The sequence below is a fragment of the Spea bombifrons genome, chromosome 1 (genome assembly GCF_027358695.1).
Source record: "Spea bombifrons isolate aSpeBom1 chromosome 1, aSpeBom1.2.pri, whole genome shotgun sequence".
Taxonomy (NCBI): domain Eukaryota; kingdom Metazoa; phylum Chordata; class Amphibia; order Anura; family Pelobatidae; genus Spea; species Spea bombifrons.
In genome coordinates this window covers 69405993-69426496 of record NC_071087.1, presented here as the reverse complement: position 1 = coordinate 69426496, position 20504 = coordinate 69405993, and the positions used below count along the sequence as shown (strand labels likewise).

At 41.8% G+C, this 20504-nt stretch overlaps 2 protein-coding genes and 1 pseudogene across 2 annotated transcripts in view; 1 reads left to right on the top strand and 2 right to left on the bottom strand.

Annotated features, from left to right (window-relative positions):
• BMP2K (BMP2 inducible kinase) overlaps positions 1-20501 on the top strand; it is a 70355-nt gene extending 49854 nt beyond the window's left edge. The window contains 3 exon segments of the mRNA XM_053465903.1: positions 19087-19289; positions 19291-19543; positions 19546-20501. Of these exon segments, the coding sequence (XP_053321878.1) occupies positions 19087-19289; positions 19291-19543; positions 19546-20501 (1412 nt within the window).
• PAQR3 (progestin and adipoQ receptor family member 3) overlaps positions 1-20504 on the bottom strand; it is a 288454-nt gene that overhangs the window by 145890 nt on the left and 122060 nt on the right. The window lies entirely within an intron of this gene.
• Positions 15105-15223, bottom strand: LOC128468625 (uncharacterized; annotated as a pseudogene).

Genomic DNA, 20504 nt, shown 5'->3' with positions numbered 1-20504 from the left:
TAGAAATATTATTGTTCCCATACATGTGTCAATAACTTCAATGTTTCATTCTCCATTTGAGACTTGGGAAAAAAAAGGGCCACAAAAATTTGTCCGAATTGCTTTTGGCCCATTTGCACATGTCTCATATATATACTGTATATTGTGACAACATAACCTCTTTGCAGGAACCTTTCTCCCAAGTAAAGGCCGGAAACCATGGACAAAATTTGTATGCATTTATTTGATAGGGCTCCCACTTGGAGCTCTGGCTAAACAATACATTTGCTAACTATAGAGGTAGGACAACTAGTCTGCTCCAACCCACAAAACATCAGATACACAAAGCCCAAACATCTTTTACCTTACAGAATCATTTTTTAACCCTTTCAGTCCGGTATGTCCATAAAACGCATCTCAAAAAAACCCCTATGGACGTACTGATACGTCCTGACCTTCCTGACAGCCTGGGCTCCCCTCTGTCAGCTGGCTTTCTGCTTCCTCATCTCCTGTAACAACTGCTGGCGCGAATGCCGGAAAACAGCTGATGTCACCCGGAAGGTCATCGGAGGACAGGATATCCCCTGCAGGGAGACTTGCATAGAGATCACAGTGTGATCAGTGCAGGGGAATCGCAGGAAGGAGAGTGAGAAACCATGGACAACGCCCTCTGGCTCCAGTATGACGCACTCCGGTTCCTAGGTCTACTGAATCTCCTCAGCTTAAGTTACCCACTCCTCCGGGCCCAGCCCTAACGCAGGTCGGATTGAAAAGAACTTCCCTGACACCACAAGAAAGAAACACACATAGAGCAAATAATGTAGTGATATACATATCCTAGCGATGTGTCCCATCCGACATTCTTTTTACTGCAGAAGTCTCTAGTGTTTCTACTCACCTCTCCATACCTCTTTGTCTACAGTGGAGAACACAGTGACTCCACCTCCAGGTGGCCATTGATTTTGGAGCAAGCAGTAACATTTTAGACAAGACCTACCTGGCACAATATGACATTCCCACATGCTATTCCCATCTATACAAACCACTGACTGGGTCCCCCATTTCCTCTGGTCCTGTGGTCACTGAGACAGTTCAGAGGAATAGGGGAAATGCCACAGAGGTGGTGTACTCGGTTCTTGACATATCGAGCAGATAACATTTGACATTGTCTCTTCTCTGCTCTTTCCGGTTATATTGGGTCTGTCTTGGCTACATTCACGTGGCCCCACATACAATGGACCATGACCAACTTACCTTCACCTCACTTCTCAGCCACCTTACATGAGCATCGTTCTTATTTGCGCCAAATTCTCACCCGTCTACGAAAACATCACAAATATGCAAAATTCAAAAAATTGTTATATCAATTTCTTAGGCTTTTGTATTTTCGCTTCTGGCACCAAAAATAAACCCCTTCATTTTCGACGGTGGGCCGGTCGCGGGAGACAAACTTTCAAAACAGCCACTGAGCGGCTGCGAGCGGTATTGAAAGCGGCACCAAGGCCGCTTCCTATGCGCCGCTCAATGGCAGTGCCTCAGCACTTCGTCCCATATCTTAAAAGGGGTGGGACAAAGAGCTGAGGCACGACCATTGGGCAGTGCGTGAACACCAGCCCCTTTAACTTCATGAATGCCGGCCTCCACCCGCTGCCCTCACTAGACACCAGAAGCAATGGTAAGTCGGGGAGGGGGGGTTATATGGGGGCTTAAGGCTTTTCTGGAGGCAGAGTGCCCCATGATATGCCTTTTAACCTCCTTCATGACACTCTGCCATATATATATATATACTCTGGCATATAGGGGTATATGGCATTTCTGGAGGCCGAGTGGCATATAGGGGGTCAAAAGGTATTTCTGGAGGCAGAGTGGCTTAAAGGGGGTTAAAAGGCATATCATGGGGCAGAGTGGCATATAAGGGGGGGTATAAGGCATTTCTGGGGGCAGAGTGGCAAGCCTGGGGGCAGATGTGCATAACCGGGGGGGGCAAGTTGGCAAATAAAAGGAAATAAAAACAAAAAAAATATTTTTCTCAATCACAGCTTTTCTTAAATATGAAAAAATAGTTTACATGAATTAATAAAGAAATAAAAGTTCCTTACAAGAATATTGTGAAGAATAATGTGATCGCTGTTTTGTTCCACTGAGTAAAATGGAACTTTTTAATCTAAGAATGTTTGCAGTAGCAAATGTTTTGATTCCATTATATCCAATGTATTTGATTTATTAGGGCCTTTTAATACTTTTGCTTTCTGGCATTTTAATACAAATAATGTGATAAAAAGAATGTTTTAGTTATTTGTATGGCAAATAGTGTGACTCGGGAATGTATAAGGGGTGCGTGTGGGTATAAGAGCTCGACCGCGAGATAAGCTATATGGGGCTTGTCACCAAATGTTTCCATGGCTGCTTTTCATTCCCAGTCCGGCCCTGCTTTCTGATATGTGTTTAAATTCAATGTTTAGTTTGTTTATTAATAATTCAGTAGGCAGGGTTTAGTGTTAGGACTTTAACGCCACACGACCCACCAATATATTGGAGTACTTTGGCATAGTAGTGGGCTAAGCATGCTATCCCCATAATATGTGATGGAATCTCCAATCTTGTTATCTTAGAAAGGGGTTCTATTCATGTCCTTGTCTAGTCTGTCCTGTGTAGTCCTGTTATTCCTGTATAGTCTTGTCATGTGTAACCTGGTCAGTCTTGTCAGCCCTGTACTCTGTTGTCCTGTCTTGTGCCCCAGTAGAGGGGTGTCTTGTCCTGAGCCCCGGCAGAGGGGTGTCCTGTCCTATTTATGTCAGATCATTTGTGTAGCCTGTCCCTGTAACCTGTATTCCTGATTCTGGAACCTTTTTCTACTCCATTGGCTCTGTCCTGCCTTTTCTATCCTTAGCTGCAAGAAATCTCCATATCCTGTTATCTGTCCCGGATACTTCCCGTTGCTATTTCAGCATCGTGATATGTACACTTGGCTTGGGAGGAACAGGGATTTCAGTCTCCGTGGCAAAGGGCAGGGCAAGGTACACCACAGAGCAACTTGGCCTGGGGAGACTAATGACTTAGGTGTCATGAGTTAAAGGTCCATAAGAGCGACTCTACAGAGCTTCAACTCCTGACTCCAAAACTTGACCTGGGGCGGCACCAGGAGTTAAAGGTCTGTACGAACGACTCTATTGGTATCAACCAATGAAGGGCAGCTGTGCTTCATTGGTTGATGCCAGAGGAGCTCGGTGCCAGCGGCAAATGGAGTTGCTCGTACCGACCTTTAACTCCTGATGCCGAAACTTGGCATGGGGAGGCACCAGGAGTTAAAGGTTCGTATAAGCAACTCTATTGGTCATCTGCAGGGGCCTCCTCTGGCATCAACCAATGAAGGGAAGCTGGCAAATGTGGCAGATGAAGAATGAATTAGAGATAAATACTTCTGAGTGATGGATGGTTTTTATTTTCATACCTGTGAAGCTATTTTCATAATAAAGTCAATTAAATTTAATAATCAATAGATAAAGTCCACAAAATATTCAGTTTCCGGGTGAGCCAGATAACCACATCGTCCATGTGCTCCGACAAGTGGGGGAATATAATGCAGGTTCGTACACAGCAGTCCCAGTTTACTTACCTGCAACTAGGAAGGGATCGCATTGCAAAGATCAATTAACCCCTCATGTCTCAGCCAGATCACCTGAGAAGAGGACACTGATAGCAAAGCCATTAAGCTTTTACAGATGAAAATGAAGAAAAGGGGCCTCAATTAGGGAAAAAGCCGATATAGAGGAAGATGTTCTACATGAACTGTCTGAGGTGAAGATAAATAAGCTGATGGAGCCTAATGGGGCCCACAGTTAAAGACCACATTAAAAGATCTTGGTGTACTAGCAAAACTAGTAACTGATTTATTTAGCCAATTGTTAATAGGAGTACTCCCAGATGATTCACAAGAAAGCTAGTAGGGAGGAATCGAGCAACTATTGAACAGTAAGTCTTACAAATGTAGTGAGGAAATTAATGGAACTATATCAAAGGATAAGATAACATCTAAAATCACATGGACTTCAAGAACAGAAACAACATGGGTTTACTACAGGGAGATTATGCCAAGACTAGAATAATATATCAATATTGTCCCATGTGCCACTCGGGTCCTGGGCACACGCAGGCATCCACCCCTTACCTCTGCTCAGCATGGGGAGGATACCACTCCTGTGACCAGGCTGCCAGGTAGGCGCTCTCTGCGTGGCTCTGGCTTCAGGCAGCAGACACTTCCTTTAACCCCTTAATGACCTTTAAATAAGCTTAGAAAGTGATCAACGATCACTTTCTTCGCTTAAACGGCGTTACTGTAATGCCTCGATGTCGAGGCATTCAGCAAGGCCGAGATCGGCATCGGCAGCCATGTCTGGCCCCTCCCCGGGGCGTCAACAGCCGCCATACATTGTATGGCGGCGGACGCCCGTTTTAAAAGAGTTTAGGAGGCGATCAACGATCGCCTCCTAAACTTAAATGGTGTCGCTGGAATGCCTCGATCAGGAGGCATCCAGCGACACCAAACACTTACCTTGGGATGGACTGTGACCGCTCCGGAGAGCGGTCACAGCCGCAGCTGCCGGTGTTCTTCGCCATCAGCAAGATGGCGGCGGCCCGGGAAAAAAAACAATAAAGATGAAAGAGTTCGCTAGACGGTCTCCAGAATACAGCAGGTACTGCATTCAACCATGCAAGTCAATGGAGCCCATTTTTCCAATCACAATTTGATTACTAAAATATTCAAAAAATAATAAAAAATTAAAAACAATGGAAAAAAAATAATAAAAAAAAAGTGCTAACATTTAAAAATAATTATGCAGTGATGTCACTAGATGAACCATCCAGTACCAGCAAAATGTGTAAAAAAATATAAAAAAAAGTATTAAAAAAATAAAATAAAATGAAAAAATAAAGTTTATTATTTTGAGCAAGTGCTAAAATTTCTCAAAAATCTCAACAAAGAGTTAAAATAAAAGCACTTCAAATACCCAGGGGGTGTCTAATATAAAAAAAATGGCTGATGGGGTAAATTGGAGTGGCCGAGCTCAAAGATAGGGCATAGGTACTGACCAAAATGGAGAAAAAGGCGCACTTCCCAAATGTGGCATTTTAAATCTCAAACAGCACGACAAACCCATGCATGTTGGGTATCACTGCACTCAGGAGATGTTCCTGAACACATATTGGGCTGTTGTTTGACAGTGACATATACCAGAACCTGTATATCTATAACTAAAGTACAATTTGTGTGAAAAAAAAAAAATTACTATTACAAAATTTGACAAAGTGTGGTTGTATAATTGGTGCATGGAAAGGGTTAAAATAACAGCATTTGGAATACCCTGGGGTGTCTAGTTTTCAAAAATATGTGGGTTGAATGGGTTAAATTGAGTTAACCGGCTTCAAAGATGTTCCAAAGAGGAGATGGAGGCAGACTGACCAGATTTGTTAAAAAAGGTTTGGAAATCATAAAACGCTGCTTGTACTTATTGCCCTATAACTTACAAAAAACAGCAAAAAAAACATAAAAACATTGGGTATTTCTAAACTCAGGACAAGTAGTAGAATCTATTTAGCTAGTTTTTTTTACTTGCTTTTTTAGGTGAGTAAAAGATTTTTCAAATAAAAGTCATAAAATGTGTATTTTTTTCAATTTTTCACCATATTTTTTGTTATAGTAAATAAGATGATACAGTCAAAATATCTGAAGAAAGCCCATCTTGTCCTGAAAAAAACAATATATAACTTATGTGGGTACACTAAATGGGTGAGGAGAAAATTACAGCTGAACACAAGCACCACAAAAGTATTAAAACAGCCTCGGCCCCATAGGGTACAAAAAGAAAAAACGAGCCCGGTCCTTAAGGGGTTAAGGATTGCCAGGGGGCGTGTTCCCATTACGTGATTGGCCAGGGAGGGGTCTGTCAATTAGGCGCTGGATTTATTAACCTGATACTCTGGTGTGGTCTTTGTTTTGTGTATCCTGTTTGGAGTTACTTTGCAGCATATTGATTTTGGCTAGTTTTTGACCTTCCTTTGTCTGACGATTCTGTACCTCCTATCCTGTACCGTATATGAACCCAGCTTATCTGCCTCCCAGCTCCGTGTATGAACCGTGCTTGTCTGCCTCCAAGCTCCGTGTATGAACCTGGCTTGTCTGCCTCCAAACTCAGTGTATGAACCTGGCTTGTCTACTTACCTGCTCGTGTATATCCTCTATGTATCCGGTGATCGGTTTTGTATTCTTGCTGTTTGTGGGAAACACCCTATTTAGCAAATTGTGCCCTAAACCAAAGTTCTTTACTGAAGTGTATTTCCTGATCTGCCTGCTTACTCTAGGACTACTACATATATTAACCCTCTCTGGGGCTTCCTCATGGATCTGTACTTGGACCCAGGGCCGGCCTTTGGGGTGTGCGACCTGTGCGACCGCACAGGGCGCCACACTCCAGGGGGCACCGCCCCGGGGTCCGCCGCCTCCGCAGCGCGGTCCGACGCCACTGCCGCCGCGGGGTCCGCCGCAGCGCGGTCCGACGCCCCTGTCGCCGCGGGGTCCGCTGCCGCCAGTATGGGGGCACCCGGCACCCCTCCAGAGACAGACAGTAATGTCCGCCGCTGGAGGAGCAGGCTCGCAAGGGAGCAGTATCGGAGGTCTTTAACAGACCTCCGATACCGCTCCCTTGTGATCCCCGCGGCAACAGCTGCTGTGCGCCGGGGTTTGCTGTCAGATCCCGGCGCACAGCACTGAAGCCGCGCCCACCGGTCTCCGTGCCCTCTGACCCGGAAGAAGAGAAGACAGAAGAACTAAGAAGAAGAGCGAAGAGGAGGCAAAGAAACTGAAAGAGGAAAGGTAGGAAAGCATAGAGTGACAGTGAGAGTGGATTGGATTAGTATATATGTGTGGTTTGGTATATATGTGTGTGGTTTGGTATATGTGTGGATTAGTATATATGTGTGGATTGGTGTATATGTGTGGTTTGGTGTATATGTGTGGATTGGTATATATGTGTGGATTGGTGTATATGTGTGGATTGGTGTATATGTGTGGATTGGTATATATGTGTGGATTGGTGTATATGTGTGGATTGGTATGCGTGTGGATTGGTATATATGTGTGGATTGGTGTATATGTGTGGATTGGTGTATACGTGTGTGGATTGGTATGCGTGTGGATTGGTGTATATGTGTGGATTGGTATATATGTGTGGATTGGTATATATGTGTGGATTGGTATATGTGTGGATTGGTGTATATGTGTGGATTGGTATGTGTGTGTGGATTGGTGTATATGTGTGGAGTGGATTGGTGTATATGTGTGGATTGGTGTATATGTGTGGATTGGTGTATATGTGTGGAGTGGATTGGTATATATGTGTGGATTGGTGTATATGTGTGGATTGGTGTATATGTGTGGATTGGTGTATGTGTGTGGATTGGTGTATATGTGTGGATTGGTGTATATGTGTGGATTGGTGTATATGTGTGTATTGGTGTATGTGTGTGGATTGGTAAGGGTGTGAGAGTGATGGGTGTTATGCTGTACCATTTCCAATGTATTTTTCATTATATAATTATGCTCTAAAGTACATCATAACTCCCATCACTCTATACTGTTCCATACAGTGGCAGAGCTGGGAGGCAGAGGCCTTGCACCCTCACCGCAGGACTTCTGAAAGGTAAGTGAACTTCAAAGAGGGAGAGGGTAGATAGTTAGGAGGGGGTAGATAGGGAGAATGGAGTGAGACGGGGTACATAGGGCAATCATACTCCTATCATGCCAAGTAGTCTACGAGTACATCCTGGAATCTGCGGGCATGATAAGAATGTGATTGCTGTTAATCATATATATATATATATATATATATATATATATATATATATATATATATATATAAATATTGTTATTTAATTGTTTTGTTATGTGTTATGGTGTGTGTGTGGGGGGGTCATATTCGGTTTCGGCCAGGTAAATGCTGCACTTTTGGTTTCAGTCCAGAATTCGTTTTGGTGCATCCCTACTACTAAGCCAGACAATGAAGTGGTAGGCCTACACCACATCAATGTTTGGCGTAGTATATAGTGATTGGTTACAAGTTTTGATTCCTTTCTTTTTTTGGGATGGGGGGGGCGCCAGACGAGTAGTCCGCACAGGGCGCCAGAACACCTAAGGCCGGCTCTGCTTGGACCATTCTATTTAATATTTTCATTAGTGATATTGGAGAAGGTCTTGATGGTAAGGTATGTATTTTTGCCAATGACACAAATATTAAAAAGTCAAATGGCAAATGATTTAAGTTAAACTGGAAAAATAGTCTGAGCTCTGCGAAGAAGGCAAGCCAGCAGAGGCAGTGTAATGCTTTGGGCAATGTTGTGCTGGGAAACCTTTGGTCCTGCCATTTATGTGGATGTTACTTTGACATGTACCACCTACCTAAGCATCGTTGCAGACCATGTACACCCTTTCATGTACACCCTGAAGGCATTGACTTCTTTCAGCAGGATAATGCTCCATGCCGCAAAGGAAAAATGGTTTAGGAATGGTTTGAGGAACACAAAAACCAGTTCAATGTGTTGACATGGCCTCCAAATTCCCCAGATCTCAATCCAGTTGAGCATCTGTGGGATGTGCTGGATAAACAAGTCTGATCCATGGAGGCCCCACCTCGCGACTTACAGGACTTAAGTGATCTGTTGCTAATGTCTTCGTGCAAGATACCACAGCTCACTTTCAGAGGTCTAATGGAGTCCATGCCTCGACGTGTCAGGGCTGTTTAGGTGGCAAAAGGAGTACCTACACAATATTGGTGGTCATAATGTTATGGCTCTAGTATATACCGTACTTGCCGGCGTATAACACGCACCGGCGTATAACACGCACCCTCCCCAGGACCGGAAGTGAGGGAGACGTCGCTGCAAATCGTGTGGCTCTAGGATTTATCGGCGTATAACACGCAGGTAGGGTTTCAGCTTCGTATTTAGGTTTAAAAAGTGTGTGTTATACGCCGATAAATACGGTACTTGTTATGTTCTCCCATTGTACATCTCTATGGAATCTAATGTCACTATTTAAAACAATAAATAAAAAACAAAAACTGTCTGTGCTTCTTACCCTAATAAAGTTGGCAACAAATATATAAACATAATATAAATGAGAGGTTTTGGTTATATGAATTGGCCAAAGCATAATTAAGCTCACCCGCCACGTCAAGGCACACTCTCAATAGGGTGAGAACCTACTCTCACCTCCTACATAGTGGACACACAAAGCAGTTTATACTGCTACCAAAACCTTATTAATGTGTTGGGGGAGGTGCAATAAAACCTCCTCCCCATTAACCCCTGGACAGCAAGCTGCAACCAGACTGATGAGGAGCCAACAACCTCAAATATGTGCAAACAGGGAAAAGAAAAAATGTCGGTGCGCTAAGCTAGTCACAGGCTCAAATAATACAAATGTGTAATACGAGGCCCACCAAACAGGTGTAAGCATGCAGCAAGAAACAGTGTATTGGCTGAACAATGTATACAAAAAACAAAAACTGTCTGCGCTTCACAAAACAATAAATAATAATAAGACTGAAGGAAACTTTGTATGTAATATCTGGGTATAAAATTAGTAAGATTGACTGAAGAAACTTTCCAGTTAAATTACTTTAAAAAGTGGGCCCAGAATAAATCTGACCTCAGTATGTGGTCAAAATAGGAAATCTCATGGTTAGGGCAGATAGCAGCATTCAAAATAAAGGCACTTCCTAAGATCTTATATATCTTCAGTGCAATACCACTAAAAGTTACTTTAGGGAATTAGAAAAAAATTATACTAAAATATATTTAGGCAGGAAGCCTGGAATTAGAAACCACTGGCCCTGGTTCCAAAATTGCCCCGGGGGGCCCCCTAACTTCAACAACTGGTCTCTGCCATCATCGGCCCTTGCCCCCCTCCAACATACCCTCTGGCACACATATTGAAACATACTTACAAAAATTACACATACTTACTCATACTCACTAACACACACATGCATATTAATTCTAAGGCACACTCCATCTCACCCCACTTACACATACATGCCCACACACAATTACACATCCATGCTCACACACACAAACATTTATACACCCATACTCACATACAAAATTACACATCCATGCTCACATACACACACAAATGTACATCCATGCTCACACATATACATACATACATACAAACACATATACATGTATCCCACCTCTTGCCCACCCCTGCTTACCTTTCACCACTCCTGCAGCTTTCAGTCCGGTGCTCCCGCACTGTGTGGGCAGCCTCGGTTTCATGGTGGGGTCATGTTACGTTCCTGTCTCCCTGTGCCGGTTTAAAATAGTTTAGAAAGGGCCCTTCTGACCTGGCCAGTGTCACGAACGCACCCTACCCCAAGCGTGCGCGTGTCTTGGTTCTGGTGGAAAAGGGTTAAAATTCACTATCTGTCTGTCATGGACCGGAAACAGTGATACAAATAAAAATATCCACCCTTAATACCACCTGCAATTAACTATAATGATATAACTAATATCATAACGCTGCCACCACCAAGACAATTTATAAATAAAGTACCTTGGTCCCCCAAGCGAAAAACGTGACTCTTTACCAGACAACGGCAGAACTTATTAAAGGAATATTAATTATGAACAAAAAATAGTCACAGTGCATACAAAAAGATGCTAAACAGATTATTTATACCAAATAGATAAAAATAAAAAAGAGAAATTACAGAAAACCTAATTACTCACTTGAATGGTAAAGTAACAGTTTTTCTGTCTGTAGGGCTCCGGCAAGGAAAGATGGCGACTTACTCAAAATTAGATCTTGGCCCCTAGTAAGCACACTGACCAATTTCCTCTCATTAAATTTATACTTTTTCCCAGTTCATCTCATGTTTCCAAGCCGGCCCAGAGGTGGTATATGCGGAGGGAAGGTGTACCTATAGGAACCATAAGTGCCCTCCCCCTTGTGTGGTGGAACCATATCAATCAAAATAACTAATTTTCATCTTATTCTCCCTCCTGTGCTCGCCACAGCAATAATTCATGCATTTATGAATTTCTTGTATATTATGAAGTCCATAGATATGTCACACTTGCTACTTATGACTGAATACGAAAATTCACAATTACTGGCCATGCTTGTATTCTTTTTGTAGGGTGTGCTTTCCCCGTTCTAGATATGCACAGAAGGAGGTATGATTATGAATCTATGAGTTATTATTGATGTGTTGGATATGACCCTGGAAGAAATGGTTTTCCTGAGCGCTACCCTTACGAAAAATTACTGCAGTTTTTTCTGAAGTAATACTGCAGTTTTTTGGACATGAAAAAACTGCAATACTGCACGTTTACTGCAGTATTACTGCACTTTTACTGCAGTTGGGTTTTTACTGCACTTGGGTTTTTGTCCGGCGTTTTTTTCTTGATGAAAAACGCCAGGAAAACTGCCAAGAAAACTGCCACTGCATTTACCTGCGTTTTGGCGTTTTTTCTGGAGTTTTTTCTGGCGTTTTAGCCTTTCTGTGGAAATTGCTTTTTTTGACCTTAGGCAGTTTTTCCAGCCTTTACAAGTTAGAAGTTTCACCCAGCTAAAAGGGATTAGGATAAATGGCAAGTATCTGCCCTCTCCTGATGTCATTTACTTGGTAGACCCTTTTGTCTCTTTTCTGTGGTTTGTAAGGCATGCTTTATTCCGAATGCCTGCTCCTCTGGGAAGATTGGCCCCAAATGATGGTGCAAATTGTTTGCTGTTGCTTTTGGCACGCAGGATCCAGTTGATGCGTCGGGTATGTTTGTTTGTAATGGCATGTTTGTTCCAAATGGTGTAAAATTCAATATGAACCAGTCCAGGACTTTGTTTTGTGTGAAACTGTTTTCAGCCTATTTCTCGTAGGACACACAGATACTGGGTCCATCCTCTGCATTGTAACTGTGGAAAATACGCCATAAAAAACGCCAAGGCAATAAACCCACATGGCTTTTTCATGGCGTTTTTTCTCTCCCATAGACTTCTATTGGAGAAAAAACGCCAAGATTTCTTGCAAAAAACGCCAGAGTGTGAACATGCTGCGATTTTGAAAAACTGCCACAGAGCCCAAAAAAGCAGAAAAACGCCAAAGAGGACTGAAAAAACGCCAAACAGAAAAATGCAAAGTGGAAATGGCATTTTGCGATTTCCTATTGAAGAACAGCTAACATCTGGCTGCAGCCGTTTTTCACAAAAAAAACGACAGGTGGCGCTATTGGCGTTTTTATGGGCGTTTTTAGAAAAAAAAAAACCAAATGGAAACCTAGCCTAAGGGTAGTGGTCACTTAGCATATCAAAGGAATCCCCTATCTATGAGAAGATACAGGCATATGGTGAATGACTCAGCTAGTAGACGTAAAGGCACCGCTAGCCCAAACCATCACCTCTTGTCACATCTGGAGGATAACCTTGCGGTATTTGAGGATGGAACCCAATAGCAAGGACCCAAAAAGGGGTTCAGGTAGTTCCGAAAGCGTCACAAGAGGAGGAGTAAACAAGCCGTAGTCAAGGACAGAACCGAGGTCAAGGCTGGTAGCAAAGTCAAAAGGATAGCCGAGGTCAGACGCCAAGTAAACTTGGGGATCGGGAGTGGGAACAGGAGCAGGGACCAGAAACTTGCAACGGGTGTAATAATGCTGGGATATCTCTGCACAAAGGCTCAATAACCTAGCACTGAAGGCATAGTGCTGAGGGTTTATATACTTCCTGGTATCCAAAGCATGCCTCCGTTCCAGGGGGATAGGAGGAGGAGCTGTGGTCTAAAGGATCCTATAGGATCTGGTGATACTTGCACACAGGTGTTGGTTTATCCTTTAATTAGATAAATTGGATGGTGGAACGCATAAATCCGCCAGTGGAACGGATGCGTCCGCCGTCTTGGATCGTGGAACGCATGCGTCCACCATCTTGGATGACAGAACTCAATAAACAAGAAAGTTAATAAAAAATCCGTTTCTGAAATTCACGCACATTTGCCTTTGATGTGGTGGAATACAGTGACTGTGGCATCACCACCTCGAATATCCCACTATAAAAGTCAATGTTGTTGCTTAAAATTCCCACCTTTCATGCGGAAACAGTTCAAATCCTATTTGAGTCCATGTGCTTTTATGCTTGACCTACATGTGAGGTTTGAATTTTTAAGATATTTACCTCAAATACAATATTATTTTTTAATTTCCAGTTTTCGTCAATTTCAAAACAGACATATCAGAGATGTAAATCTCCAGCCCTGCTAAGCAGCTGCTTCACCGGCTGTCCTTAAAGTAATAGACAGCATGTCACAGTAATCATTTTGCCTGACGTGGCAAATTGTTATGAAGTGATGGGCAGTGGCATCTCCAGCTTTCATATTTAGGGAGGCACATGGGGGGACAGGGGCAATTATAAAATGCTACATATACACTATATATATATATATGCGTTAGACATGCATTTTTAACTACATACAATGTACTTATCTCTTTAAAGTAAAGACCTTGAATGAGATATGATTTAAAAATAATAGCTGAACTGGCAGTAATTTTTCATTCTTTAATATTAGACCCTACTGCCGATATATATAAATATTAGACCCTGCTTCTGATATATATTAATATTATACCCTGCTGCCGATATATATATAAATATTAGTCCCTGCTGCCTATATATATATAAATATTAGACCCTGCTGCCAATATATAAATATTAGACCCTGTTGCCAATATATGTTATAGTGAAAAAAGTGGACCCTACCAAAGCATTTCCTTGGGGCCCGCTCCACAATCCATAGCATGCAATCATCCCCTCCGCTACCAAAAAAATTTGCCACACTGACTGCAGGTTAGGGGAAGATAGTGAGAGTCAGTGCAGTCTTTCCTCCTTCTGACTGCACCGTGACATTGAGAGGTCCTCTCCCTCCTTAATCATACGCAGAGCCCCCTCATTCACTAAGCCATAGCTCTTTTTTTACTTACTCCTTGTAGTTCAGGTATAGATCAAATAAACCCAAAATAAAGAAGCAGAGGCTCAGCACTCAAATGATAAGGTGAGTTTATTTCACGCAGGCAACGTTTCGACACAGGTCTTTCTCAAGCCTTAGAAACATTAGTGCACATACTCAAGTATTTATGCAAAAACAAGTGATTAAGGGGTCGGACACACCCGATCCTACATAACAATTTAAAGTGACAGTGCAAACTGACCAGTCTCTATATAAAGTGACAGTGCAAGGATAGCCAGTCAATGTGTATATATAAATAAATATCATTATATTAAAAGTCTGAATAAAAATGAAAGTGAAGTAATAAATATACTACAAATATATATCTATTATATCAAAAAAGTGTACACAAGTTTAAAATCAACACTGTACTACAAATACAGACACCATTTGATCTAGAAATATTCAGGGCCGGCCCAAGGCAAAATGCTGCCTGGGGCGAATTTTAAAATGCCCCCCATCTACCCTTCCTCTCCCTCCGCCCCTGCCCCCCCCATTATCTACCCTCCCCCCCATTGTACTTACCTTTCAGCAGTCCTGCGGCGAGTCTCCCTGTTCGGTCTCGGTGTCAGCTTGTAATGCTGAGCGCCGGAAATCTTCCGGCACTTAGCATTACAAGCTGGCACCGAGACCGAACAGGGAGACTCGCCGCAGGGGAGAGAGAGAGGGGCGCCGAACGGATACCGACAGCTTGGTAAGCGAAAACCACTCTGCGCCCCTTTCTCTCTCTTTCGCTTTAAAAAAAAAAAGTGCCGCCCTGGAAATATTACTGTAACAAAATTGTGGTATGATAATATACAATATTAAAGATCGGTCTGTCAACGCAGCTGCACCAGTCAAATATTTCATAATCTCAAAATTTACAAAGAAGCATTAAATAAACCTACAGGACCAGCTGCGTCCCGGAATAACCATCAGCCGAGCTGAAATAAACAGAATCTAAAAGAGATAAAGGATAATGGTTAAGTTAATAAATAAGAATGTCATCATATAAAAGTATATATTTCCAAAATAATTTGATTCAAAATCATCCTAAATATCTCATATTCGAGCAAGGCTTTCACACAAATTAACAGCCTATGACACTCCGTACTTCCAAGTAGTCTCCCATCCACATACTAACCAGGCCCAGCCTTGTTTAGCTTCCAAGATCAGTCAAGATTGGGTGTATTCAGGATGGTATGGCCGTAGGCTCACAAAAATGGCATTAAATCCAATTCCCTATTGAGTCCATTTGGAAATAATTGCCTGCGTGAAATAAACTCACCTTATCATTTGAGTGCTGAGCCTCTGCTTCTTTATTTTGGATTTATTGAAGGACTTGGTGGTACCCTGGCTCGTGCACCATCTCATTACTGAGTGCTGCATTCCAACCTTTCTTTCTGTGTAGATCAAATAAACAACACATGGAAACAGCATGTGCAACTGAATAAGACATAAAAACCCTGTATTTAATCGCTGTTCTATCGCCAATTTAACCCCCACTGCTAACCGCACCTCCTTCAGGCTGCAGCGGAAGTTGTCTACGCAAATTGCGTAGACGTCTACACGCTGCCCCGGCTACACACCAGGGACTCAGAAGCACGGGTAACTTTGGGGGGGGGGGACAGGAGGATCCAGGTCCCCTGCAGCGCTGGATCTCAGTCTCATAGTCAGACAGCATTTGCTCTGGAAAAAACCTTGTCTTATAATCGAGCAAATACGGTACCTCCCTTTCCATTTTGAAAACTGAATAAAAATATATTTACAAAAAAACCCTGTATTTGCAGGTATACATAAATAATGTATGGAAACATAGCATTGCAGGTATAGATCAACAGAACACACAAACCCAGCATTGCAGGTATAGATCAACTGAAAATCACATGTAAACTCAACACTGAAAGTATTCATCTACTCACTCTCCCTCCCTTCTCCCTATCTACCCCTTCTCCCTATCTACCCCTTCTCACTCCCTTCTCCCTATCTACCCCTTCTCACTCCCTGTCTACCTTCTCTCCCCGCCTCTCCCCCTCCTCACTATCTACCCCTCCTCACTATCTACCCTCTCTTCCTCCTTCTCACTATCTACCCTCTCCCCCCTTTGAAGTTCACTTACCTTGTAGAAGTCCTGCGGTGGGAGTGCAAGGCCTCTGTCTTGCTGCTCTGCCACGGTGCTCGCTGCTTCACTGCTAAGCGCTGGAATATGACATCATATTCCGGCGCTCAGGATGAAATGCCGGCACCGCGACCAAGACAGAGGCAACCAGATGTTGGCAGGAAGAAAAAAAGAACATCTTACCATCTTCTTGAAAACTGGAATGTTTTTATATGGTTATATATATATATATATATATATATATATATATATATATGTTCCCCTTTTCTGAAGAAGTGATGAGCATTTGCCCTGCAGAGGATGCAGGCTTGATTGGAACCAAAGAAATGTTGGCTCTTCGTTGTTAGCAGATGTTGTCTGATTTGACTTTAATATACTTTTTTAAAAATAGGTGGTTCCCTGTGGTAGGTAGTATAATAATCTATATTTAGTAACCTCATAAACCTTCCATTAAACAAGTATATAAATAAGGGCAATTAAGAACACTGAGGGAAAAAAAGTTTACTTAGTTAAATAATTTTTAATTGGAGGCATAAAAGTTTAAAATGATGTTTGGAGTATGATGGTGTATATTAATGAAGTGTGGTTATTAATAAAGAATTGTGCTCTTTAAAAAAGATCTGCTTTCTTTACAAGCAGCGGGGGGCAGTCTGGCCCAGGGCAATTGCCTCTCAGGACAATCTAGAATTCTTAATAAAGGGCCTGTCTGATCTTTATCAGGGGAGGCAAAAACACAGTGGGGTCATCCAATGCAGTGTTAGATAAAACAAATGTAAACGAAAGAATACTGTGTGTGTGAGGTAATGCGGTGAGTAAGTGAAAGGTTAGGAGAGGTGTGTTAATGTGAGTTTGTAAGTGTGAGAGTTTGTGAATATATGCGCCAGTGCGTGTGAGGCCCATGAGGCCACTTGGCTTTATCTGTACCCTGGGCCAGAAGGTGCCAGCCCTCCCCCAATAAACAGTTTAAATAGATAGTTAAATAGTGGGACCACCCACTGACATCAGTGAGAACTCCCACCAACGTCACAGGACCCAGAGTAGCCGGAGTTTAGAAGTTCCCAGGTATGTATATGATCAATGTGAAGCACTTCTGTGGGTGGTTTAGAATCTGTTTCATATGTAACTGTTTGATACCATCTGTAAACAGATACAAAAAATATATTGTGCTATATAGATATATAAATATATATAATTATATATATATATATATATATATATATATATATATATCATTAACAAAGTATCTCTTACATAAGAAAAAAACATTTTATAGCTATAATTTATAAATTTAAAAGCCTTTGTAACAGAGTCCAACATTAAGGGGAGACTGTTGATGCCCAGCTTTCAATTCAAATAACTTTATTGAAGCTACCTATAGCTTGTGTTTGTGTTTTGTATATACTGTATTTAAAAGTTCATCATATGATGAGATGAGATCTATGGGAGGTATAGCATTATCTAATCAATTACCCTTCCTGAAATCTCCCTTCTCCTCAGTTACATTACAAAGTCTTCTTAGGCCAATGAGCAAATACTAAAAAGAAGCCGTTAAAATAACTTTTCTGATGGTACTTATGCAAGGTGGGTTTCTAAAACATTTTCATGTCTAAACAGAGAAACTGGGGTTTATCTGGTGTTATCAAGCCTACTGTAAAGCTTTGGATTTGGAAAGACCAACACATCAGCTTTTAATATGTACCTTGGGAAAATATAAGCAATGCAATTTTATAATCCTGATTGTAATATTAAGTTCAAATCAACTTTATGTTGTGTCTGTAAGCCAAAAACTCTTAAAGCACACTGAAATAATAAAGCATGAATAAGAATAAAGCAGCAAAGTAGAAAACATGTAATCAACTGATGTTTATTGACACACATCAGCTTTTTCCACAAAATCCCAAATCAAATCCAGTAAAAACATAATTTCATTAGAACACAGCGGTTCTAAATCTGTCCATGTAGAGGGGGAAATGATTGAAAGAAGATGTCATTAGACTTAAACCTTCATGTTTTTTCTAAGATGATCAGAACCTACCCATTGTAAATATTTATCCGTGAACTATTCAACTACAGGTCTTTGTATGTATGTAGTTTTAGGTAATGCGCCTGCATTTTCATGTGAATCCTTTACAGCCAATACACATTTCTGTGAAGTAGGGTGATTACCTTAGTTGACCAACATGAAGTGAGTGACCACAAACACAGAACACTGTCTCTGCGGAAATGGAAAAAAATACAATGCACAGTACATTGTATAACGGCAAGGGAATAACAATGATTTGACCCCAGGTTTGCCTCATAGTAATATCAGTTTGTTTGATAACCCCCTCTTTAGTGTTTAGACCCCCATCTGTTAGTTTTAATGTTCACATGATAAAATATTTGCCTAATTTCTGAACTACAGTGTTATTCACTAAGCATTATAATTGTTACACCTATCTCATCCGTCGCGGTCCCACACCAGTCCGCAACGCCTCCTCCCGCCCCTATTTCTATTTAAACCTGCATGTCCCATTGTGTATTGCCCGTTCAAAGAGTCTCGTTGTCTTTGTGCTCTGGGTTCCTGTGTATTGTGCTATTTTATTCTTGACCTCTGTGTACCGACCTTTGGCTATCGTTCTTTCGACTTGGATCACGTTCTTCCTGCCCTGACCCCGGCTTATCCTGACTACGGTTTCCTGCCTCTGGCCCTGAACTGTTTTGTTTGCATTGGACTGTCCTACTTATACCTGCTACCTCGTGAGTCCGCTACCGTCTCTGCATCGTGGGTTCATCCCCCGGTGCTATCCTGGGCCACGCATAACAATAATCGTGTGAAATGAAAAGTCAGATGCAAAATTATTCTGCATAGACTTCTTTTGAAGCTGGTATATAACCTTGAGTAAACTGCTGATGTGTGACATTTGGTTGTTGTGTTCTGTGTGTGTATTTTTTAATATTGTTTCTTGTCACTTACAGGTTTTCTTTGGAAAATATCTTCGAAAATAAACTGTAACAAAACCAAACATTCTAGTGTGCTATGTGAAGATGAGAAGCAAACTCAGAGTTCTAAAGATATGAGTTCAAGTCAGAAAGTGCAAGAAAACTCTTCTTCCCACATGCCAGCTACAACAGAAAGAACAGAATCTGAGAGTGATTTTGAATCTGATTCTCCTTCCCCAAAAAAGCAGTGAAGAAGAGTATCAGGATAATGAAGAAACCTTACATGGTGAGCAAGAAATATTCAATGATGATGATACAGAACCAGAAAATGATGGGCAAATACCTCTATTAATGGATTCTGATGAAGAACAAGAGGAACATAAGCACGGTTCAGATTCTGACTACGACTTTAAAAAGATTAAAAATTCTACTGTAAAACTAAACAGCAGACATAAAAAAATATTGTGTGTTTTAATAGGGAAGAAAATAATCAGTTTACCAGTTCACATAACATACAAAATAGCTTGATGGAATTACCTTCCAATCAGCAACTTGATACTTTTGGCGCTGTTCCATTTTTTGCTATTCATGACAAAAAATCTGATTCAGAAGGAAACAGTTTGGAGGGTCCTACATTGCAGACATCAGGATGTTTCCATAGAAGGCATCAGGATGAAAATGATGTATTCTCTAAAGCACCTTTCAATAAGAAGTTAGGCCAGTGCACCTCCCCACTTTCCTCAGGACATGTTGACATTTTTAGGTGTCCAACATTTCAACCAGATCCTGGACCTGAAGAAGGGTTACATAACAGAGAGGACCTCTTTGGGCTGGTACAATTTGAAGAGATAGCAGAAAGCCAGACACAGCACAAAGTGAAACAACAACGCAATCTACAGAAATTATCCACTCATCAAAGACGGACAAAACAGGAGATGTCGAACAACAATGGGAAGCGTTACTATTGCACATCGTCAAGCACAAAAACAACTTCTAAGCCCAGTTACTGTACACCTGAGAAAGTACTCAGGCACAAAAAAGGACTCCGCTGTGATTCACAGAGTAGCAGTGAGCTCTTTTCTATATCAGACTCAAAGGAGAACATAAGCGTTTCATTGTCTGATGGAAAAGACCTTTCCCTGTTGCAAGCAGATGATAGCATGGTTGACCCCTTTGGAGCCAAAACTTTTCACCCTCAAGACTTATGGCAGCCACAACCACAGGCTTTTGCAGACAACCGTTGAGATAATCAGATCACTCTAGCTGCAAGACCAAGACAGAGCTCACTACTGGGATCTTATCACAGCAGTAACAATGTCATTATGGATGACTTTGGTGCAGTGCCTTTCACAGAACTGATGTTACACAGTGTAACCCCCCAACAAAGCCAGCAAACAGAGCAACAACTGTTAGATCCATTTGGTGCAACTCCCTTCCCTTTCAAACAGTAGATT